A 24,521-nucleotide genomic window follows, 5' to 3' on the forward strand; every position below is an offset into this window, starting at 1 on the left:
CATTTCGCTTAGATTGTCAAATTTGTTGCCATATAGTTGTTCATAGTAGTTGTCAATGATCTTTTGTATTTCCCTGGTGTTGGTTGTTACTTCTCCTCTTTCATTTCTGATTTTGTGTATTTGCGTTCTCTCTCTTTGTTTCTTGGTGAGTCTAGCTAAGGGTCCATCAATCTTGTTTATCTTTTCGAAAAACCAGCTCTTTGTTTCATTGATCCTTTGAATTGTTTTTTTGGTCTCTATGTCATTTATTTCTGCTCTGATCTTTACTATTTCCTTCCTTCTACTTGCTCTGGGGTTTTCTTTTTGTTTGCTTTCTAATTCTTTAAGTTGTGAGGTTAGACAGTCAATTAGAAATTTTTCTTGTTTTTTGAGGTAGGCCTATAGCGCTATGAACTTCCCTCTCAGAACTGCTTTCGCTGCATCCCATAGATTTTGTGTTGTTGTGTGTTCATTTTCATTGGTTTCCAGGAAGTTTTTAATTTCTTCCTTGATCTCCTCGGTGACCCATTCATTGTTTAATAACATGCTATTTAGCCTCCATGTGTTGAAATGTCTTTGCATGTTCTTGTTGCAATTGATTTCTAGTTTCATGCCATTGTGATCTGAGAAGATGCTTGATATGATTTCAATCTTCTTGAACTTGTAGAGATTTAGTTTGTGACCTATCATGTGGTCTATCTTTGAGAATGTCCCATGTGCACTTGAGGAGAATGTGTATTCTGTAGTTTTGGGGTGTAATTCTCTGTAGATATCTATTAAATCCATTTGGTCTAGTGCTTCATTTAGAGTCTCTGTTTCCTTGCTAATTTTTTGCCTAGAGGATCTATCCAGTGCTGTCAACGGGGTGTTGAAGTCCCCTGCTATGATTGTATTGTTGTCGATTTCTCCTTGGAAGTCCTCCAGAAGATTTTTAATATATTTTGGTGCTCCTATATTGGGTGCATATATGTTTATCAAGGTTATATCTTCCTGTTGGATAGATCCTTTCAATATTATGTAGTGGCCTTCTTTGTCTCTAGTTATGGTCTTCATTTTGAAATCTATTTGATCAGATATGAGAATTGCTACCCCAGCTTTTTTTTGCTTTCCATTTGCTTGGAAAATTTTTTTCCATCCCTTCACTTTCAACCTATGTGAGTCTTTTGTTGAGAGGTGGGTCTCTTGTAAACAACATATAGATGAGTCATGCTTTCTTATCCAATCAGCTACTCTGTGTCTTTTTATGGGAGCATTCAGTCCATTTACGTTTAAGGTGATTATTGATATGTACTTATTTATTGCCATTTTTGTTTAGTGTGGTTCTATTTTTCTTCCCATTTCTACTGCTAATTACAGCAGTCCTTTTAACATTTCTTGCAGTGCTGGTTTGGTGCTAATGTATTCCCTTAGCCTTTTTTTGTCTGGGAAGCTCTTTATTTGATCTTCTATTTTGAATGATAGCCTTGCTGCGTAGAGTCGTCTTGGATTCAGATTCTTGTTTTTCATGACATTGATTACTTCATGCCATTCTCTTCTGGCCTGTAGTGTTTCTTGTGAGAAGTCAGCTGAGAGCCTTATGGTGTTCCCTTTGTAGGTAACCTGTTGCTTATCTCTTGCTGCTTTTAGGATTCTCTCTTTGTCTTTAATTTGTGGCATTTTAATTACTATGTGTCTTGGTGTGGGCCTGTTTGGGTTCTTCTTACTTGGGACTCTCTGTGCTTCTTGAACTTGAATGCCTTCTTCCTTCACCAAATTAGGGAAGTTTTCTCTCACTATTTTTTTGAATATATTCTCTATCCCTTGCTCATTTTCTTCTTCTTCGGGGACTCCTATGATGCGAATATTATTACGTTTCCAGTTGTCCCATAGTTCTCTTAACCTGTCTTCCTGTTTTTTAATAGTTTTTTCTTTTTGTTTTTCTGATTGGTTGATTTTTTCTACCCTGTCTTCTAATTCACTGATCCGGTCCTCAGCTTCCTCTACTCTGCTTTTTAAACCTTCCAATGTGTTTTTCATTTCTGATGTGTCATTTTTTATCTCTTCTTGTTGGTTTTTAATTTCCAATTGGCTTATTTTCAGTGTCTATGTCCTTACTCATGCTGTTCAGCTTCCTCAAGATCATGGCTCTGAATTCTAGCTCTTTTAACATGCCTAATTGCTCCACATTGATCTCATCTTCGGTGGATGTCTCTTGCTCTTTCATTTGGCTTCTGTTTCTGTGTTTCACCATTTTGGCTATCACTGTGGGCTTTGGAGCCTGTCAAGTTCTCCCTGTGGGTGTTGGTGTTCTACTGTTTGTGGCTCCCTCTCCTGTGTTTAGATGAGCGAGGGAGGACCCACGTTGAACACCACTGTCAAGTCTTACTTTCCTGGTTAAAGTTGCCAGCCCAGGAAAGGTACTGTTATCCTCTAGCTTTTTGCCTGGAGGCTAGCAGTCGAGGTTACTTGATGAGTTTTGGGTTGTCAGTTGATTGAAAAGCTCCCTCAGGTGCTTAGCACAAGGGGATTTCCCGAGGGTGGGGCAGATGCTGGTCCTTAGTGAGCCTCAATTAGCACTTCAATGGCCCACAGGGTGGGGTTGGATCTCCGAGGCAGGGGCTGCTGCCTCTCTCAGAGCCCTGGGAAGGAGCAATGTGGCCACCGTCCTGAGTGGCTGCACTCAGCCAAAGCTCTGAGCGTCCTCCAAACCCCGAGTGTCCTGACACAGTTCCAGTCCAGTCTGCCCTCCCTCTGCCGGAGCCCAAGGTGAGTGGCTGTGGCTGTTTCAGCCTCTGTCCCGGCTGCGCTGTGGAGCCACCTGGGAGTGTAACCCGAGGGCGCCGCTCCCAGCTAAGGCCGCTGCCGAGCTGCCGACCGTGGGCTCCCAGCCCCGTCTCGCGCCTTCGCAAGCCTACCAGGATGGAGTCAGTGTCCCTCGTTGTATGGTCCTCACAAGCTGCTTTTCTGTTGCTTTTTCCCGTCGATTTGTCTGTGTTATAGTTGTAATTCCAGTTTGGTTCTGGGAGTCGGTCTGTGTAGCTCCGTTCACTCCGCCGCCATTTTTCCTCTCCGCTTTCAAACTTTTTAATCAGTAGAACTTTTTCTTTAACTCAGGTGCTATTAAGAAGCTTATTCATTCATTCGTTCATTTGACTCAGTGGTTTTCAACATTGGCTGCACCTTTAGGAAAAAAAGCAAAATACTTTCCAGGCCTCGTCTCATTGGATTAATTGTGTTAGAATGAAGACTGTCCGTCAGTATATAATTAAAAAAAAAAATCTTCCAGATGATTTTTAGCATGCAGCCAGGGTTGAGAACCACAGGGTGTCAAGGGCAGGCACTGTCCTATGCTCAGAATATATATTGCAGAAGAACATAAGAACAGCCACAGTGCCTGTCTTCACAGAGCATGAGCACATAGTCTAACTTACCAACTCACTGCTAGGGAGAAGTATTTCCATTTCCGGGTTAGAGAACTAGGTGAGATTTGCTGTGAGCACTCAATTAAGAATCAGTGAGCATGGAAATGCTTAAAGAAAATGAGTTTCTTAATATAATCAAGATATTCATTTATGTATGTAATCTATTTAAATAAAGGTTGGTTTTAACATGATTAAGTCTTTTTTTAAAAGTTGTATTGAGATACATACATGTATCAAATCATGTTGCTAAATGTTTACCACAATGAGATTTACCTCACATAATTAGCATTTTATTGTTATAGTGAGAACATCTAAAATCACTTAGCATCATTCATTCATTCACTCATTCATTCATTCATTCATTCATCAGCATAGCCTATGCAGAAACTCTAAGAACCTCATATATATATATATATATTTTTAATCCTCACCCGAGGACCTTTTTTAGTTTTTTTTTTTCCCCCAGATAGAGTGGGGTGGGGGGGGAGAGAGAGAGAGAGAGAAACAGAGAGAAACATCGATGTGAAAGGGACACATCGAGTGGTTGCCACCCAAACGACCCAACCAGGGCCGGGGACAAACTGCAACCGAGGTACATGCCCCTAGTGGGAACCGAACCCAGGTCTCTCTGGACTGCAGGCTGACGCTCTAACTGCTGAGCCAAAGCGGCCAGGGTGCAACTTGCAAGTATATGTTACTGTATGGTTAGCTACAGTCACCATTCTCTACATTAGATCCCTGGAACTTACTCATCCTGTAACTGAAGGTTTGTATCCTTTGATCAACATCTCCCCATTTTTCCACCATCCAGGATTAGGTATTGTGTTTTTATATTTTTTTTTTTTTTTTTTTTAAATCCTCACCCGAGGATATATTTCCATTTTTTGTACAGATAGAGTGGGAGGGAGAGAGAGGAAGGGAGAGAGAGAGAAACATCGACGTGAAGGGACACATCGAGTGGCTGCCACCCGCACGACCAACCAGGGCCGGGGACAAACTGCAACCGAAGTACGTGCCCTTAGCGGGAACCGAACCCGGGTCTCTCCGGACCGCAGGCCGACGCTCTAACCGCTGAGCCAAACTGGCCAGGGCAGGTATTGTGTTTTTAATATATGTTGGAAAAGATTATTGTTTGCTAATCTACCTTGGACAGCTGAGTCACAGTTAACAAGAGAGAGCCTTATATATGACTGCATTCAGTGCACCTGGGAGAAAATAATAAACATCTTAACCCTAACATAATGTAGTGATGCTAGCCCAGTTCTTTTGGGTTGAGTGTTTTAAAAATTTTTATTTATTATTTTTATTTATTATTTTTAGAGAGAGAGATAGAAATATCGATGTATAACATCGATCGGCTGCCTTCTGCACACCCCCCACTGGAGATGGAGCCTGCAACCCAGGCATGTGCCCTGACTGGGAATTGAATTGGGACCTCTCAGTCCATGGGATGTCACTCAATCCACTGAGCCACACTGGCTGGGCTTGGATTGAGTTTTATAATACTTTTAATCTCATTTTCAAATCTTTGGAGAAGAACCACTCACTAAAACACTGTCTTGTCCTAGCAGCCTTCCATCCTCATGATCATATAGTTTGAAAGTAGAGGCAAAAATAAACATGTGTTTCTGACCTTATTCATATTTGAAACTTTGTCTCTATGGAAAATTGCCTTTTAACACAATATTATTTTAATAGAGAGGCTGAGCAGGAAGGGTCATTTGAAGAAGAAAAATTGCCCTGTCTCCTAACAAGTGGCATGAGGCCTGGTCCTCCAGCCTCTGAGGGCCTTCCTTTCATTTTCCCTTGCAGTTCAGCTCTGGACTGTGGGGAACTATCACTGGTACCTCAAGCAAAGTCTGCCCTTCAGCACCTGTGGGAAGAGCAAGATTGTGTGTCTGATGTGGGACCCGGTGACCCCGTACCGGCTGCATGTTCTCTGTCAGGGGTGGCACTACCTCTGCTATGACTGGCACTGGACGACTGACCGGAGCTCGGGGGATAATTCAAGTGACATGGCAAATGTGGCTGTCATCGATGGGAGTAAGCAGCTGGGAAATGTGTCTGTGAGCCTGGAAGGGGCGGGTCCCCTGACCCCGGTACCTGCACATGGAATGACTTGACTAAAACAGTGGGGGATATTTATTTGTTTGGCTGTTTGGTTTATTTTTACTTATTTGTTTTGTTTGGGTGGGAATGGCTATAGGTGGGGCATGTACTCTCCTCAGGCCATAGTCCCTCCTTCCAACACCCACTGGCCTGCCCCAATTCCCTGTTGTGCTATATCCATGGTCTTCATGTTTACTGGTTCAACCTTTGAAGACAGTGAAAATTTTGACCCTGGGTAGAGGACACATAGTAGTGTGTGGCTTTGGGTGTGTAGGTTAGCCTTGTCTTTACCCTGACATAGGTTTTCACCCACCCTTGCGTCATTCTGCCTGTGTTGCTTTGTTTTTTTGTTTTTTGTTTTTTTTTTATCCTCACCTGAGGACATTTTTCCATTTTTTGTTCAGGTAGAGTGGGAGGGAGAGAGAGGAACAGAGAGAGAGAGAGAAACATTGATGTGAAAGGAACACATCGAGTGGCTGCCACCTGCACAACTGACCAGGGCCGGGGACAAACTGCAACCGAGGTATGTGCCCTTAGCGGGAACCGAACCCGGGTCTCTCAGGACCGCAGGCCGACGCTCTAAACGCTGAGCCAAACCGGCCAGGGCTGCTTTGTTTTTTGATAAAATACTTGTCAGTTACATTCCTTTCCAGTGTGGTCACTTCAGGTCACAGACATCTGTCTAGCATGAAGATTGGCCTGGTGTTTTATAATTAGGTTGAGGGTTTTTTGTTGTTGTTTTTGTTTTCGTGAGGGGGAGGAAATTGGGGAGAGCAGTAGTCACCCGAATAGACAGTTTACTTTTTGCTCATAACAGAAAGGAAAACTTGTTTTTAAAGCATTGCTGTGTATTTCCTACCACCATTATTCGTTAGTGGTACTGTTCTGTTCTGATGCCTTATTTCATGTATTGAACATCGTGTGTCTAATCCTCCTTCTCTTCCTCGCTCATGCAGACAGGGTATTGGTGACAGCCTTCCGGCAGAGTGTAGTTCCTCCTCCCATGTGCACCTTCCGTCTGCTGCTCCCAGAGCCTGTGAATCAAGTCATGTTCTCTGCAAACCCTCAAAGGAGTAATGACCTTGCTGTCATCGATGCCAGCAACCAGATTTCTGTTTATAAATGTGGTATGTTAAAACTGTTACCAAGATGTTTTGAATCAGGTTTCTCCTCTAAAAAGCAAGTTATAGTTTGATGTTGCCTTTGCTCTAGTGTTTCTAAAAGTTTTGAAGTTTATAATTAATATCTTTATCATTATGGTATTTAATTGGCTTGTGGGGTTTCTTTCAAGGGGTTTTCAGTCTTACTCTGGCTTGTAAGAGCAATTTTTTTGCTTTATTGAACTTGAAGAGTCAGTTATTTACAGAATAACATTCAACCCTGGAAATACTTTTAACTGGTGTTACCGTTTTTGCAGCCTTTGCGTGTATTTTCAGTTGCTCTCACAGCACTCCTAGGAGTGTCACAGATCGGAGTTTTCTGTTCTGTAGATGAAGGAACAGAATGCCGGAGGGTTTGAACTTTGCTTGAGCAGGAATGCACAGAGAGTAACACTGAGGTGTTGCAGCTTCTCATCAGTTGTCTTCCACAGCCCATTGCTCTCAGTTCCTAGTTGCTTTCCCAATGGACAGAGAAAACCTGAAACTTGTTTTTAGTTGTGCGTTCTATGGTCATGTCGTGAATTATACTGGCAAATGGCAATGGTGGCCTTGTGTTCAAAGAACTTCTGAATTCTCAGAGAAAAACCTGGATAGCTGCTAGGAGAGAAGAATAAAAATTAACTAATTGGTATTGGAATTTCCTGCTTGCTTATCAACTTTTCTGTTAAATTGACAGCCTGCTGTTTATACGAATACTACAGCAGGTCCTTGTTTAGTTCCATCATCGATGAAGTGCCATAAGTCTTATTTATACCAATCAGCTTGTGATAAAATGGATTTCATTATATATCATTTTGCTTAAAGGCACAGAACCTATTGATGGCATTAAGTGAGGACTGACTGTACTTGGATATGTCTCCAGCTACTTTGATTTTAGTTTCACTCTATAAAATGATGTAACAGCCTGCCATAAAATGTTTATTTCTTAGTAGCTTAACAACAACAACAAAATAATAATGTGTTCATTGTTAAGGCAGATCAGAAAAAGTAGATTTTCTATGAACCAGTAATATCAAAAGTAAACAAGTGGATTGTCTTTGTACTTGATCACTTTTTGGGTATGTTACTGCTGGTTTTGTGAGATTGAAAAGAATCAGGTGTAGAGTAAATTTTTGTGGTGCTTACTGTATGGTACTCACTTAAGTTCATGTATCATTTACGATGTACAAAATATTTTATCCTACATTGACTTAAAAATATAACTGTCCAGCCCGGCCAGTGTGGCTTAGTGCACTGTGGCTTGAGCATCGTCCCATGGACTGAGAGATCCCAGTTCGATTTCCGCATCAGGGCACATGCCCAGGTTTCGGACTTGATCCCCAGTAGGGGGTGTGCGGGAGGCATCTGATTGATATTTCTCTCTCACATTGATGTTTCTAGCTCTCTCTCCCTTCCATTCTCTCTTAAAAAATCAATGAAAAACACATATTAAAAAAGTAAAAGTAACTATCCGTACCACTTACCCATTTAAGGTATACGAATCTATGCTTTTGAGTATATTTACAGTGTTATGCAACCATTACCACAGTCAATTTTAGAACATCTTTATCTCCCCAGAATGAAGCCCTATAGCACCCTACGTTCATGGTGCTGATCCTGTGGTCAGATAGGGTAGCTTAGAGCTCCACTCTTAGACATCGGTCTGTCAGGTGTCACTCTGAGGGCTAGGCCATGGGTTGGGCCCTGGAGGAAGACAGAGCAGTGAGGCTGGTGCAGTGTCTAGGCAGGAGGTGGCGAGAGCTCGAGCCAGGGGAGTGTCTCTAGAAATGGACAGAAGAGAAAGATCATACAAAGCCAGGAGCTAAACACCTGTGGGAGTTAGGAGCATGTTGTAAAGTGTTTGGGTATAAAAGAGTCTGGAAAAGGTTGTGGGAGTTTTTATTAGAGCGTAGGATTTAGAGACTAGCCTTTCAGACAGGGAGCAGTTTCAGGCGATGGCCCCATGTGGATAGTTCACATGGTGCTGAAACTGTTGGATGCGAGCAATGGGCACCTTCTCAGGCAGCATGGTGGGAGGGCAGGTGGGTGAGAGATTCAGGGGTGCTCATGGGGAAGAGCGGCGTCAGCTCTTGTGCAGGCGCCAGTGAAAGTTGAAGAATAATCCATTTTATTGGGATCGAAAGGAATGAGAAGAGGAAAGATTGGAAGTTGAGGTCAAAGTCGAATATTCCAGTTTGAGGTGTCAGAGTGGACAAGTCAGATACTGATAAAGGCCCAGTATTACAAACAAACAACTTGAAGGTGAGTAGAAGACGTTTGAGTCAGGTGGAGACAGATTATATGCCAGAATCTTCAAAGATGACATTCATTGTGTTCCAAGTATTCTCCTTTTTCGTATCCAAGTTTATTGTCTGTCATATGACAAGTTTTCTTGCAAGCCATGCTTCTGTGGAGTTTATCTTCTAGTTGGGGAGAAAGATGGTAAATAGACGTTATAATCTAAGATGGGAAATGCTGTGGAGAAAAATAAGCAAGGCCAGGGTGTAGGGAGAGCATGAGAATAAGGGACACAAAGGAAGGTGGCTTTTGTATTTCGGTGGTCAGGAATCCTCTCTGTGAAGGTGACATTTAAGCAGAGACCCCTTGGGAACTGGAGAGGGAGCCTTGCAAACACTCGGGTAAGCACGTTCCAGGCAGAGTAGAAAGCAATGGCTGAGGTGCTGGTCGTGTGTAGGAAATAGCCAGGAGGTCAGGGTGGCTGCTACCGAGCAGGTAAGGGGTGTGTGGGTGGGGTCATACAGTGACAGGACACAGCTCTTGTTGGGCCTCTAGTAAGATGTGAATGTTTATTCTGTGTGAGGCAGGAAGCCAGCAGAGGGTTTGAGGCAGACGAGTGTGGTGTTCTGACTCAGTTCTTAGAGGTTTGTATTGGCTGCTGTGCAGTGAATAAGTGAGATCAAGAATGGGAAGAGAATGTCTTGATCAGGGATTCGAGGTTGGTGAGAGGTGGCTGTGGGACAGTGGGAGAAAGTAGCTCAGGTGAGAGGGCAACCTCTCCTTGGCCTTGCTGAGGATGGTGAGGGTGCTGAGCGTGGTGGGGTGCTGAGCGTGGTGGGGATGCTGAGCGGGGTGGGGATGCTGAGCGGGGTGGGGATGCTGAGGATGCTGAGCGGGGTGGGGATGCTAAGCGGGGTGGGGATGCTGAGCAGGGTGGGGATGCTGAGGATGCTGAGCGGGGTAGGGATGCTGAGCGGGGTGGGGATGCTGAGCGGGGTGGGGATGCTGAGCGTGGTGAGGATACTGAGCCTGGTGAGGATGGTGAGGATGCTGAGCGTGGTGGGGTGCTGAGCGTGGTGGGGATGCTGAGCGTGGTGGGGATGCTGAGCGGGGTGGGGATGCTGAGCGGGGTGGGGATGCTGAGCGGGGTGGGGATGCTGAGGATGCTGAGCGGGGTGGGGATGCTAAGCGGGGTGGGGATGCTGAGCAGGGTGGGGATGCTGAGGATGCTGAGCGGGGTAGGGATGCTGAGCGGGGTGGGGATGCTGAGCGGGGTGGGGATGCTGAGCGTGGTGAGGATACTGAGCCTGGTGAGGATGGTGAGGATGCTGAGCGTGGTGAGGATGCTGAGCGTGGTGAGTATGCTGAGCGTGGTGAGGATGCTGAGCGTGGTGAGTATGCTGAGCGTGGTGAGGATGCTGAGCCTGGTGAGGATACCGAGCCTGGTGAGGATGGTGAGGATGCTGAGCGTGGTGAGGATGCTGAGCCTGGTGAGGATACTGAGCCTGGTGAGGATGGTGAGGATGCTGAGCGTGGTGAGGCTGGTGAAGATGATGGCCAGTGAAGCAAGTAGGGGAAGCTGATTGGGGCTGAGCCTGGGAGGTAGGCAGAGATTTTAAAAAGAGGTGGAGATGTTACTGACTTTTAGAACCCCATAAACCTTAGTATTAGGAGAAATGTTTGTAGTTTACTATAGTAGTATTTGTGATTTTGTTTTCTAGGTGGTGGTCCAAGTGTGGATCCCACGGTGAAGCTGGGAGCTGTGGGTGGAAATGGATTTAAAGTTTCCCTTGAGATGCCTCATCTGGAAAAGAGATACAAGTAGGTGGTTCTTCATTATCTGGGACCTCTGGGAACAGAAGGAGCCAGCATTTACTCCTAAATTTACCCGTCTGTTGTCCTGTGCCTGCTTCTGAGCCGAGTAAGAAGATACAACACAGGTGCTGGTTCTTCAGCCTCGCTGGGGAAGACACTTACCTGTATTCTGAATGTGGTAGGAGAACCCCAGTAATAAACTAGTCTAAAACCCGTTCCACTCAGCACCCTTGGTTCTCCGGGGAAATTGCATGGGAAAGGTAGAGATGAAGATAACAGGGCAGAGTTGCTTTCCCGTTCCTACATGCGGGTGTCTCTGTTGTCAACATGGCTGACCTACCGTAGCCTCTGTCCGCTGCATCCCACACTCCAGAACCTTTGAGTGCTGTGTTTTGAGGCCCTGCAGGTGGAAACCAGAATGTGTTTTCCCATGGAAATAATATTAGAAATGGCTGGGTGTAATTGAGTACCTCAGGTACACTACAGGCATCATAAAACGACCCAGAAGCCAAATTATTAATTATAATGCCATTCCTGTGACAATCCGGGATTTGAGTCTGTTCTGTTTGATGAGTCCATGTTCTTAGTTACTGCCCTATTCTACCTCCTGGGAGCATTTATTCCTAAATGAATAGGAATAATAAACTGACTAAAACAAATAACTGAATGTTTCTTAAATATATGCAATGTATGTATGTGTATAGCCTTTGAATGATTTGGGCGCTGCCTATGTAATGCTTAGTATTTCTCAGAGAACATTGACATGGATGATTTTATCTCACAGACTTGAAACCACTAGAGGAAGAACATAGAAGGCAATGTAGAATATACTTTAGAAATTAAGAAAATTGCTTCAAGTCATTTACAGAAGACTTCATGAAGGACATGAGTACTTATCTTGATCCTTGAAGAAGGGTTAGGTTAGGATTGCAGAGAAGGCTTGGGAACATTGGGTATGGTGGGCGGAAGGGTGTTGGTGAGAACCAGGTGGGGATGCCCCTGCATGGAGCTGAATGCAGTTGGGAAGCAGTCCTGGGAGAGCTGGTCGACAAGGAAGATCAAGCTCGTGACCCAGCTCCTTCCGTGGCGCCCAGGGTGTGCTGCTTGAGCTTGAAGGCAGGGAGTAGCCATTATGAGTTCCTGCATGAGGTGGCAAGAATCACTCTCCTCTGGTGTGTAAATGCTGCAGAAGGAAGACATTAGAGGCAGGGAAACTCTCAAGCTGACTTACTCATTTTGATGTGAGATGCTTGGGAAAGGACCCATTCTATTAAGATCCAAATATCTGTTCCAGTTTGGTTTGAATGCTGGTAAGTGGGGGCAGGGGAAAACCTCTGGGGTTTATTAGTGTAAGGTTGACCTGGGGCAGGTAATTTCCTTATGTGGTCAGATTCATGAAGTGTTCTCTTCAAATCTAAAGATCTCAGAGTATAAGAAACAACAGTAAATAAATAAAAACCACAATTTAGAGCCAGGCAAACAATATTTTTGGATTTTTAGTATTTGACTCACTTCAGGTTTTGTCCCTCCAACTAACTAGATGTTGATTGTATGCAGAGTGGTTTATTCTTCCTTTGTTCAGGGAAATCTAGTGGCATTAAAGTTTCATTCACGTCTTTGATATTCTTAAATATTTAAACAGAATTCAGTTTGAGAATAGTGAAGATCAAGAAGTAAATCCACTGAAGTTCAACTTTCTCACCTGGGTCCAAGAAGACGTCTTCCTGGCCATACGCCACAGCCCATCCAGCGCACGGTCTGTCATTCACCATCTGACCGCAGTCTCTTCCGGGACGGATGACGAGCAAGGACAGCTCACCGTTAGGTATTCTGGCACTTTCCTGTGTTCCATGTGCTGAGATGGGGTTGTGCTTCTTCTTTATGAGCACAGGACTTCTTTGGCTTCTGGTGAGCTGGGTTGAAGGGCAGCAGCTTCACTGTTAGACACATGTAGCAAGAGGTTAAGGCTGGTTTTGAGTCCTGTCAAAATACAGGCTAAAAAAGTGGTGAAAAATAGGGCAGATACCAGTAGATGAAGCAAAACATTTTAAGCTATGTTAAAACTTTTAATTGAATGTATGCTTACATTCCAGCAAGGTAATTGCTAGACCATGAGAATCAGGCGCTCTGATTACCCTTGTTATTAAAGTCCATTAGACGATCTGTTTCTATGTGCTGAATCTTGATGTCTGGCCTCCTCCTCTTTACATTCTGTTTGGCACATGACTACATTTACTACTGGAAAGTTGCCTCTGTTTTTAAAAATCTTTTTGTTTTTATTTTTTAATTTTATAGTTTCATTGAGGTGTAATAAACACACAACAAACTGCACAAATTTATGTGTACAATTTGATAACTGGTGACATGTATATGTCCATGAAGCCATATAGTCAGGAAACAGAACATATACTTTTCCCACACACGTTTCCTTGTGCCCCTTTGTAACATCCTTCCACGTCCACCACCATCCCCAGTCAACCAGAGATCTATTTTCTGTCATAGTAGATTGCATTTTATAGGATCCCTGTATTTTTCACTGCTCCCTGTCCCTGAGTTTCATTTTGATTCCTGACCACATCTTTGTCATGTGGCAGGTCTTAGTCCTGAGTGCTGTTTTCTGCAATGCTGCCCTATGTGCAGTAGATAGCATTGTCTGGACAGCTCTGGGAAGTCCTCAGGTTTCCCTTGTCAAAACTTGGCACCTTAGGCATACACTGCAGTTAATCTCCAGCTGTACTTGTAGCGACAGATCTGGTTAGATGTAAACTCTGAAAACCCTTGTTGCGAGATTAGCACCTTTCCTCATTGTATATGTAAAACATATTCTGATAACAGTTATTAACTCCTCATCTTTGACTCATAGTGCTTTGTATTTTTAAAAAGCTTTTTGTGAATATGTCTGGTTGTGGAAAATGTTGTAGCTACTTGTACACTTAAAAATAACCAGGGGTTTACTTTTGAAAAGCAAGGCAGTTTTCATTAGAAATGCCTAAATTTTTAATGCAAATTTCTACTTTTCAAAATTTAAAATGCTTTATAGAAGATAAAGGTAGATGCAATCATCTCATCTACTGAGAAGGGAATGAGAAGTCATTTAAAATATATTTCTGTTGCTTTGCCTGTTGTTTCTCAAAAAAGACTGTTTTGTTCAAATAAAACATCAGTGTCTTTGATGACTGTAAAGTCCCTCTATTGGCTTATAGCTATTAACAGCTTATGTTTAGTACAGCTTGTGCTTTGTGAAAGGTACTCTTCTTAGTGCTTTACCTGTATTAACTCACTCACTTCTCTCACTGTCTCTACTGTTAGCATTTACAGCTGAGACAGCTAAGGCACAGGGCACTTAAGTAATGTGCCTGAGATCACACAGGTGAAGCCAGGATCCAGTCCCAGCAAGTCTAGCTCTAGAGTCTGTTCTCTTAATTTACAGATAATTTATCCTCACAAAATTTGGGACATTTTGGGTATTTCATAGATTGGTTAAAAATTCTTTGAATAAATGTTAGCCTTGGCACCATTTGTTTTTGTCATTATTTTCACTTCCTTTAAGACATGTCTAGTTTATGTTCATTTTTTTTTTTTTTTTATCCTCACCCGAGGACATCTTTCCATTTTTTGTTCAGATAGAGCGGGAGGGAGAGAGAGGGAGAGAGAGGAAGAGAGAGAGAACCATCGACGTGAAGGGACACATCGAGTGGCTGCCACCCTCACGACCAACCAGGGCCGGGGACAAACCGCAACCGAGGTACGTGCCCTCAGTGGGAACCGAACCTGGGTCTTTCTGTACCGCAGGCCGACGCTCTAACCGCTGAGCCAAACCGGCCAGGGCTAGTTTATGTTCATTGACTCAGGAAAAAATATAATCGCGATAGCAGATTCCCTTCTTCCCATGAATGAAGAAGACCCACAGGTTTCCATCAGTGAATATGATAGTGATAGAAAGTGCTCTATTTTCCTACAGATGCACTGTTTCATTACAGAAGTTTGTTTTAAGAAGACAGAAATAATATTGGTACCAGGCATGTCTAATGAAGGTGATTAAGTTGCAGTAAGTTATAATGAGTTGCTGCCAGAATAGAAGTGATGACTTCACAATGTAGCTCATTTGTATTATGGAAAATAGTGTGATGTGACAGGTAATTGCTTTATCTGGGCTTGTGATTGTAATAGTTTGTCATTGTGTGTGTGTATTATGTGTATATTGTATTGAAATAAGCAGAGCAGCACCAAAAGGAAATTGCTTGTTTCTGTTTCTGTTATGCAAAATCAGTGAAATGTCATGACTTCTGAGAAAAATGTCTGTTCACATCCCCTTCCTTTCTTTTTTAACTTTTGTCAGTTCATCTGTGACAGTGGATGGGGTTATAATCAGCCTGTGTTGCAATTCCAAGACCAAGTCAGTAGCCTTGCAGCTGGCTGATGGCCAGATACTTAAGTACCTTTGGGGTGAGTATGAAAATGTTGGGAAAGTATGTTTATGACTTATATGGATGTTTAATTCTTGAAAACAAGACTTGTATCTTGTCTGTGCCACATTGATCATTAGGTCTGTTAACTACTCTGGAAAACCCTAAGTTATAGTGTGGGATCAACAGGTGTTTTGTTTTATTTTATTTATTTTTTAATCTTCACCCGAGGACATCTTTTAGATATTTTGTTCAGATAGAGTGGGAGTGAGAGAGAGAAACATCAACGTGAAAGGGACACATTGAGTGGCTGCCACCCACACGACCCAACCAGGGCCGGGGACAAACTGCAACCGAGGCACGCGCCCTCAGCGGGAACTGAACCTGGGCTCTCCGGACCGCACGCTGACACTAACTGCAGAGCCAAACCGGCCAGGGCAACAGGTGTTTTTTTTAAAGATTTTTTTTTAAATCCTAATCCGAGGATATTTTTCTATTTATCTTCAGACAGAGTGGGAGGGAGAGAGAGGTAGAGAGAGAAACATCGATGTGAGAGAGACACATCAACTAGTTGCCTCCCACACGACCCTGACCAGGGCTGGGGACGAACCGCAGCTGAGGTACGTGCCCTCGACTGGAATCAGATCCGCGGGCCGCGGGGCTATTGCTGTAACTGCTGAGCCAAACCAGCCAGGGCTTAAAATATTTTTTTATTCATTTTTAGAGAGCGGGAAAGAGAGAGGGAGAGAAAGAAAGATCTATGTGAGAGTGAAAGAGGAAACATCAATCGGCTGCCTCCTGCACTCCCCCTACCAGGGATTAAGCCTACAACCCAGGCTTGTGCCCTGACTGGGAATTGAACCAGTGACCTTTCAGTGCACGGAATGATGCCCAACCAACTGAGCCACACTGACCAGGGTTTCTACCTCTGTTTTCTCTTGTAATGAACTGGAACAACCTAATGAGTTTCCAGAATACATTTGGAAAGTAATCCAAATCGCATGTTAAGTGTTTTAGCAAGTAGTAATGGGACAGTTTTTTTACAGAGCACATCAGCTCTTTGTAAACCTCATATGCCAATCCTGCAGAGTCACCCTCTCTGGTTGTTGAACCTTGGAAGAACCCAGGTGGATTTCCTGTTCAAATTCCTTATCCATGCACACAGACTGAATTGGCCCTGATTGGAGGGAAGGTAAGTGACACGGGGCAGAAACATTTACCACTTAAAGCAGTGACAAAGGGTCTGATAGCATTAGGTAGAAGAAGTATGGGCTTTGGAGGTGGACCTGGGTCTCCAGTATATCTTAAGGCAACAGTGAGAAGCTATTCTTCTCCCTGAGCCTCAGCCTCTTCTTCTATGAAATGGAACTAGGAGATTGCCTGGCATGCAGTGGTTAGTGCATTTCTTTCCTCGGAGGTATACATTTAAGAACAGAACAATGCAGTCAGCAAGTTTTTATTCCCCAGTTGTACAGAACAGTCAAAGTTAGTTTTATTAAATACCTTTTGGAGACAACAGAAATGTAATCTTGAACGTAGCATTCAGTAGGTTGTCATTCATCAAATATTAAAATGCCTATAATTCTGGTAGGGGGTAGGGTACAGTTGTTATAAAGCAAAATAGTTGTTTAATCCCTTGTTCTTCTGGAGTTTATAATTTATCAACAGGTTATATGATCAGCGCCTCTGACGGGACAGTAAGGGAAATGAGAACAGGGTGTAACAGTAGAGAACAGTGAGGTGCGGGGGCTGATTGGAGGATGGTGGCTGTGAGGGTGGGGATACCTGCTTTGGTGGAAAGCTCTGTGAAGGGGAGGTGGTGTACTGAGCTGTGAAGGAAGAGAAACCTCTGTCCCCGAGACAGGGACAGTGTTCCAGGGAGAAGGAACTTGAGCTTGGAAAGAGCTCAGCTTATTCAGGGGACTGAATGGAAGCAGTGTGGCTAGACCACAGTGAAAGGCCATTGGAAGAAGTGTGGATTTTGTTTTTTATTGAACAAAGATGGGCAAATTATTAATACTTTTTAATCAGCAGAATACTGTGATTTGCTTCATGGTTTGAAAGTTTTTTCTGGCTGTCTGGTGGAGAGTAGGTGGGAAAGGAACAGGAGTGGAAGTGACTTGGAGAGGAGGCAGTGAGGTGAGAGAGTTGAGATACACAGAGGAGAGAGAAGTGCCAGGGCTTGCTCCTGGATTGGAGGGCAGCATACGCTGCTTGGCACAGGGCCAACTGCATCTCACATATCTGTATTCAGTCCTGATTACGGAGGCTTAGATGTGAAATCACAGGTCAGTAGAACTGTGTGATAGAAAGGTGAGGTTTAAGTAATTTGGTTAGAATTGTTTGTAATTTCGATTTTATTTTTTTGCAGGAATGTATCCTTGGTCTGACTGACAGGTGTCGCTTTTTCATCAATGACAATGAGGTATAAGGGCTTGGTTTGGTGCCTCTTCTTCAGTGTTGCTTCCAAGCAATAAAGCTAAATTTCCCCCTTGCCTCCCTTGCCTTGTAGGTTGCTTCAAATATTACATCATTTGCAGTATATGATGAGTTTTTATTGTTGACGACTCATTCTCACACCTGCCAGTGTTTTTGTCTGACTGATGCTTCATTGAAAAGTAAGTTTTCAGTGTATAAGAGTCCCTCTTTAATATCTTTTGTCCCTGGAAGTCTTGATGACTTTCAGGTTCTTCACCTACTTTGGATTTTGACCCTGGAGTCCTAGACTGGAGAAAACCATTAATGTTCAATTACTTACTCCCTAATCTCAGCACAGTATCTCAGTTAAATCATTCTACACCGGTTAGCAAAGACTTCCCGAGAAGGAATATTAAGCAGAATATTCTAAAGGTAAACAAAAATCATTCAGGAAATTTTATTATGTAACTAATTTTGAGTTACCTGTAAATATCAAACAGGCAGTATGCTCTGACTTCTTTGTAACCTTTTTTTCACTGTGGCCTCCCTCCCTGTACCTGCTGAAGGACTCCATCTTGTGCTTTGTAGGAAATTGGCTCCGTTTTTTTCAATTCCATGCCCACCCATCCCTGCCACCCCCCACTGTGTGTGTGTATGTGTGTGTGTTTTCCTTATTCTGAAAATCCCCACTTACTTTCTTTGCTTCTAGCATGGAAATGGAATCATTCACTGGTATGATTACAGTGCTAAGGAAGAGAGAAGCTGCCCAATCTCCCCATGTTTTCCAAGACAGTTGATAAGTTGTGTGTATGAATATGCATGAAAGCTCTGTAAGAGGGCAAATTCGAGGAAAGAGCTTGTTTATCAGAAAGGCTAAAGGTCTGGAGGTTGAGTGGGAGAGCAAAGGAGCCTGGTTGTTAACTGCTGTCTTCTGTTTTGAATAACGTGCGGTTTCATCCGCAGTCAGTGGAGAGTGGCTTGTCAGCACAGTCATTCTTAAGGCTAGGCCAATGGTGTCTTTAGCATTACAGGCAGGTCTGAGCAGCATTCCTGCGGCTAACGGGGAAACTCTGCGGATGGTGGAGAGGGGTTCACGCATTGTCACTGTTGTGCCCCAGGACTCAAAGCTGATATTACAGGTAAGCTTATTTTTCAGGCTATGTTTCTGGTTGTCATTAGGTAGTCAATACCAAACAATTCTTGCAGAGTATAGTTTAGGTTCTCTTATCATTTGCAATAATTTGTTCTAAGTCTTTCCTTGCTAGGTTCTCTGTTAGCTTTATACAAAGGAGTTCTTATACAGGCTCTGTCCAATAAGGGTAATAGGGAAGCTTTTCCAGAAAGTCGAAATAAATATTGAGCACAACTAGATTCTGCTAAAAGTATGCTCATTTTACTGTGTGGTAGTTCACTATGAAGTTAGGTAAAGCTATTTATCCTGGACATTTAAATGTTTTCTATTGGATTAAAAACTTTATTGTTTTGATTGATTTATTTTAAGATGCCAAGGGGAAACTTAGAAGTTGTTCATCATCGAGCCCTGGTTTTAGCTCAGATTCGGAAGTGGTTGGACAAGTAAGTACCATGTATAGGACTGGTTAGCTTGTTATGACTTATGTGTGAGAACAATAAATATCCTTTTAAAAGTTTTAAAATGAAAAGTCTGAAAAACCTTCATTGCAGATGTTGTCAATCAGATTCTCAGAGGCTTTTTTTCTTTTCACACTTTGATTTTAATACCATGTGGTGTAGTAGACATTTCTAGCAGAAAGAATCATGAAGCTCATTATGTACGTCGGCTTCCTCACCTAAGGGGATCTGTTGGGCTCCCGATGGCCTGTAGGCCCGGGGCACTGCACCAGGCAGAAGGCCCAAGGCTTCCAGATTACAGGGGGGCCTAGGACCCAAAGTGCCCGAGTCACTGTTATGAGAGAAACAGTCCATTGTCTGACTGGATGGGGGAAACTTTATATTATTTTGTTAAAAAAGAAAGTAGGCCTAAGTTCCATGGTGATTTTCTTTCGTGTGTCTGTGAGGATGTAGTCCTCAGTATGTCATGATGACTAAATCATTCCTTTTAAGTTGGTAAATGAATGTGGTAGCTGATATTTTTGTTCTGTGATTTCAGAGTGGAAATCCATTGGCACTTGGGCTGTAATCTAATTAGAACTGGTGTGTGTCATAATGAAAATGTGCTGGGTCCAGGGAGCTTAGTTTTGTGACATACCTTTTCTGTCCGTTCTCTTCATAGGCTTATGTTTAAAGAAGCATTTGAATGCATGAGAAAACTGAGAATTAATCTCAATCTAATTTATGATCATAACCCTAAGGTAACTTTCTCACTCTGCTGTTTACCCTGGCTTACTTTAGACCTGAACTAACGTGATCTGAACTAAAATGTTTTGTCCTTTTTTTTTGGGGTAGGTGTTTCTTGAAAATGTGGAGGCCTTCATAAAACAGATAGATTCCGTAAATCATATTAATTTGTTTTTCACAGAATTGAAGTAAGTATTTTGAATAATTCATGAGTATCATACTCATCATTTTCTGTCTTCTAGTTAAGGAAATTAAATAGATAAATAGCTAGAGGAGAAAATTAGTGTTTAGTATTTTCTTTATCACTGTGACTCTTAAATGTTATATGTGTTGGATTTTTGCTCTTTTTTCTTCTTAAAAACAGTCTATTTAAAACTAAGACTTTAAAGTATGTAGGTCGGAATTATTTGACTTTATTTTTAGGTGAACATATAAATAATTTGTTTTTCTTATGAGTTAGTTTAAAATAAAATGGTGTCTTTTGACGTCTGCATTGACTTTTTCCCCAACTTGTTAATGAGAAATTTTAAACTTAAAAAAGTTAAGAGAATTGTCAAAATAGCATTCTGTACCTCCATCTAGAGTCTAGAATTCATATTTTTCTATATTTGCTTTATCACTATTTACCATCTGTCCATTCATCATCTATTTTTAGACACATTTCCAGGTAATTCTAGACATCAGTCCACCTTTGTCTCTCAATATCTCGCTTTGCATAGTATTATCTAGAGTGGATTACTTGTGTATGTAGTCCCCTTCACAGGTCATATTTGTAGTAAGGCACAGATCAGTAAGTATACCATTCAGTGAGTTTTGACAAATGTATACTTCCATGTAACCTGAACCCCTACCAAGAGAACATTTCTCTCATCTCAGAAAGTTCTCCCAGTCCCTTCTCAATCAGTCCCTGAGTTTTACACCATAGATCAGTTTTGCATGTTCAGAAACTTTATAAATGGATTCATAGAGTATTTACTTTTTTGTGTAAATAAAGCTTCTTTCCCTTGGAGTGTATTATCTTGAGATTCGGCCATTTTGCGCACGTACAAATTCATCTTACCATTCAATAGGACGCCATGTATAAATATACAGTTTGTTTATTCATTCCCCTGTTGGTGGGCACCTGGACTGTACCTAGTTTGTGCTGTCTGGATAAAACATCTGTCAATGTTACTGCGCAATCTTTCATGGACATGTTTTTATTTCTCAATAATTTCTCCATTTTTTTTACCTTATAGGAGTATTTTTATAATTAAACTGTATTCCAAAAGCCGTTTTTATTTATTATCTCATCAGCACACCTGGATTTATATGAGTAGTTTGAGAAGTGAGGACGCATGTTCAGTTAGTGATCTTTTAATACACACTTGTTCTTAGGGAAGAAGATGTCACAACGACCATGTACCCTCCCCCTGTCCCTGGCCCTGTCATGCGGTCCAGGGATCCCGAGGGAAGTAAAGTAGACCTTATCTGCGATGCCATGCGCGCTGCCATGGAGAACATCGACCCTCGCAAGTACGTGTGCCAGCGTTATTGGCATCTTGTGAATAGCAAGCATATAGTTGCCCTTACTCTGTGCATCCTTCTCATTCTGGTGGTGGGCTTCACTTCGTACCTCAGGTACTGCCTGTCGATCCTCACCTCGCATGTGAAGAAAACAACCCCAGAACTGGAAGTTGTGCTGCAGAAGGTGCACGAGCTTCAAGGTAGAGACCCGTTCGCAAAGAGGGTTAACGGAACCTCAATTGCCAGCAGCCCTCCAGTCTCGGGAGAGCTGGCCAGGACCAGGGCCACAGCACACATTTCACGTGTGGCCTTTCGGGTGCCATTTTGAGATCTGTGTCATTCTTTTGAGCACTGGCCTGCAAAGGCATGTAGAAAAAAGTCAGAAGTATCTGTCTGTTAGAAAATTTGATATTTTGTCTCTTTGGCTATGTTGCTAAGTATTTGAGTTTTTCCCCAGATGGTTTTGTTCTGTTTTGTTTTCTGACACCCTGACAGGAAATGCCCCCCCTGCTCCTGATGGCGTGAGTGCTGAAGAGGCCCTGAAGTATTTGCTGCTGCTGGTAGATGTGAATGAATTATATGATCATTCTCTTGGGACCTATGACTTTGATTTGGTCCTCATGGTAGCTGAGAAGTCACAGAAGGTACGTGATGTTGCTGCCTTGCCATCTCGTGTCTGTAATCGTGGTAGGAATCCTCTCCTGAGAGTGCAGCGTTCTGCCCGATGTGGTCCTGTGAGCACAGGCCTGGAGGCAGATCTGCGAATCTCGGCCCATGCTTCGAAGCACTGTTCTCGATCACAGTTCTGTACTTATCAAAGTGTTTTGATTGCTAGGTTGAGCAAGTGAAATACAATTATGTGGTTATTTTTAAGAATATAGGCATATGTTTGAACAAATTCTCTCTCTTTTTTTTAATCCTCATTCAAGGACATTTTTGCATTCATCTTCAGATAGAGCGGGAGGGAGAGAGGGAGAGAAACATCGGTGTGAGAGAGACACATCGAGTGGCTGCCACCCACACGACCCCAACTGGGGCTGGGGACGAACTGCAACCCAGGTACGTGTCCTTAGCAGAAACCGAACCCTGGACTCTGATCTGTGGGCCGGCGCTCTAACCACTGAGAAACCGACCAGGGCAACAAATTCTCTTATAAAGGAAATAGAACAAATGATTTATCTTCCAATTCAGGTCTCTGTTTTGTAACTCATTTTTCCAGTGGAAAGTAGGAATGTGGAGAACAGAAAGGTTTGGGTCCGCGTGTCCCACCTTAGCGTGCTACAGTCAAAAAGTTTTGCTCCCCTGGTCTACACATTTTTTATCTATTTTGCAGCCTCAGTTTCATCCCCCACCATTCCTTCCTTTGGTCTTGCCAGGTTGATCTTTCCAAAAAGGAAAATATGATCCTTCATTCCTGTTTAAAATCCTTTCCAGTCCCCACTGCCCCGGGATGAAGTTCAAAAGCTGCAATATTATTTAACCCCCTCCGTGATCTGTTTCTTGTGTGTCTCTGTTCTCATCTCGTCACGTTGTCCCTTTTTCTCTGCCCAGGAGGAAAGCGGTACTTTTGTTGCCCCAGCCACCATGTACCTTTGCAGGTAACATGGCCTCTGCCTCCCCTGGGCAGATGGGCCCCCGCCATTCTCACCCTCCCCATTCACCTGGCTAACTCTCACTCGTCTTGGTCAAAGGATGCCAGGGTGGCATCTTCCCAGCAAGCCATTCTTTTCCTTTTTTGGTGCCTAGACCAGGGATGGAGCCTACAATCCCGGTTCCTCAGGATGATGCTCCAACCAGCTGAGCTACTGCCCAGCCAGGGCTCCCAGTAAGCTGTTCTTGCCTCCCTGCTCACCACCCACGGGCTGGAGATTGCCCCATGTGTTTCCACTGCACCTAGCGCCTACCTCAGCATACCAGTCTGTCTCCTCTCCTAGACTGTACCTTTCCTGAGATTAAGGGTTATGTTGCTTTATTTGTACTAACAGATTCTTATTAAATGTTTGTTGATTGAATGTTTTGCTTGTAGTTATCCCCTACATGACATGCATGAACATTTGATTATTTACTCTTTTGGTTTTTTTTCTTATCTTGTTCTCATGTGTATTCATCCTGTCTGCCAGTGAAATTGAGTTAAGAACAGGAAGCATCTCTTCTTCAAGAAGAAAACAGTTTTCTTACGGGGCGTGGCACAGAGCTGGAGATGATCAGTGCCAATAAAAACTTGGTTGTCAGGCCTCAGAGTTTTGTGTCCAACTCAGTATCATTTTGCTTTTGCAAATGGAGGGCTTGAAATGTCATGGAAACAGCTCTGAGCGCAGAGCCTTGCCCTTTAGGAGAAACTTGGACACATTTGTTGACTATCTTATAGATTGGAACCTTGTATCCTCATTAGCCTATGAAATAAGTGGCTATTGTGAGACTCAGGTGAGAGGTAGTCATTATTCCTGATGGAAACTAATAACACCCATATGTTAAAGCATTTTCATCAAAAGTTTGTTATGTAGTTTGACTTTTATATGTTATATAAAATTTATTAATATATTACTATGGTACCTATTCTTAAAATTATGTAGCTTTGGACTTACTGCTATAATTATTCTATATTTATTTTTATAAGTAAATATAATCACAAGCAATAAAGTTCTCCTATTTATAATTTTTTTTAAGGACCCAAAAGAATATCTTCCATTTCTTAATACACTTAAGAAAATGGAAACTAATTATCAGCGGTTCACCATAGACAAATATTTGAAACGGTATGAAAAAGCCATTGGGCACCTCAGCAGATGTGGTAAGTGTGAGGATTAGTATGTTTATTTCTGCTTCACATTTTCTTTGGAACTAGGTAGGGTATAACTTAAAATAAAGTGTTAGTTTAGACATAGACTGATTCCAATTTCCATTCCTGAAATCTTTAACAATTACATATGTGCACCTTATTTTATATGTTCTGAGAAGCTGAGGGAAAAGCAGGTGTCTTTTAAAAAAACTGAGGAGCTCTGCAGATAAGAACAGAGTAGATCCTTTCTGGGTTAAGAATGATCACCTCCTTAATTCAGTTCAGTGTTTCAGAATCAAAATAGGTAGATAATGCAATTTTCCCTTGGTGTTTGCAAACACCTGAGGGAAACCAGGCTTGTCCGGAGCGAGATGTCCACCAGCCACGCCCTGAAAGCCAGTCTTAATCGTCAGTG

General features: G+C 42.7%; 1 protein-coding gene across 1 annotated transcript in view; it reads left to right on the forward strand.

The window, feature by feature from the left end:
* Positions 1-24,521, forward strand: part of ELP1 (elongator acetyltransferase complex subunit 1) — a 73,242-nt gene that overhangs the window by 28,341 nt on the left and 20,380 nt on the right. Inside the window, exons 11-26 of the mRNA XM_036261368.1 lie at positions 5,193-5,423; positions 6,446-6,616; positions 10,588-10,687; positions 12,324-12,506; positions 15,021-15,127; positions 16,176-16,279; positions 17,459-17,512; positions 17,600-17,705; positions 18,529-18,644; positions 19,007-19,080; positions 19,757-19,835; positions 19,930-20,009; positions 21,199-21,336; positions 21,442-21,527; positions 21,823-21,971; positions 23,995-24,118. Coding sequence (XP_036117261.1) covers positions 5,193-5,423; positions 6,446-6,616; positions 10,588-10,687; positions 12,324-12,506; positions 15,021-15,127; positions 16,176-16,279; positions 17,459-17,512; positions 17,600-17,705; positions 18,529-18,644; positions 19,007-19,080; positions 19,757-19,835; positions 19,930-20,009; positions 21,199-21,336; positions 21,442-21,527; positions 21,823-21,971; positions 23,995-24,118 — 1,902 coding nt within the window. The remainder of the gene's footprint in view (positions 1-5,192; positions 5,424-6,445; positions 6,617-10,587; positions 10,688-12,323; positions 12,507-15,020; positions 15,128-16,175; positions 16,280-17,458; positions 17,513-17,599; positions 17,706-18,528; positions 18,645-19,006; positions 19,081-19,756; positions 19,836-19,929; positions 20,010-21,198; positions 21,337-21,441; positions 21,528-21,822; positions 21,972-23,994; positions 24,119-24,521) is intronic.

This window comes from Molossus molossus, unplaced genomic scaffold, assembly GCF_014108415.1.
Source record: "Molossus molossus isolate mMolMol1 unplaced genomic scaffold, mMolMol1.p scaffold_m16_p_14, whole genome shotgun sequence".
In the NCBI taxonomy this organism is placed as follows: Eukaryota; Metazoa; Chordata; class Mammalia; order Chiroptera; family Molossidae; genus Molossus; species Molossus molossus.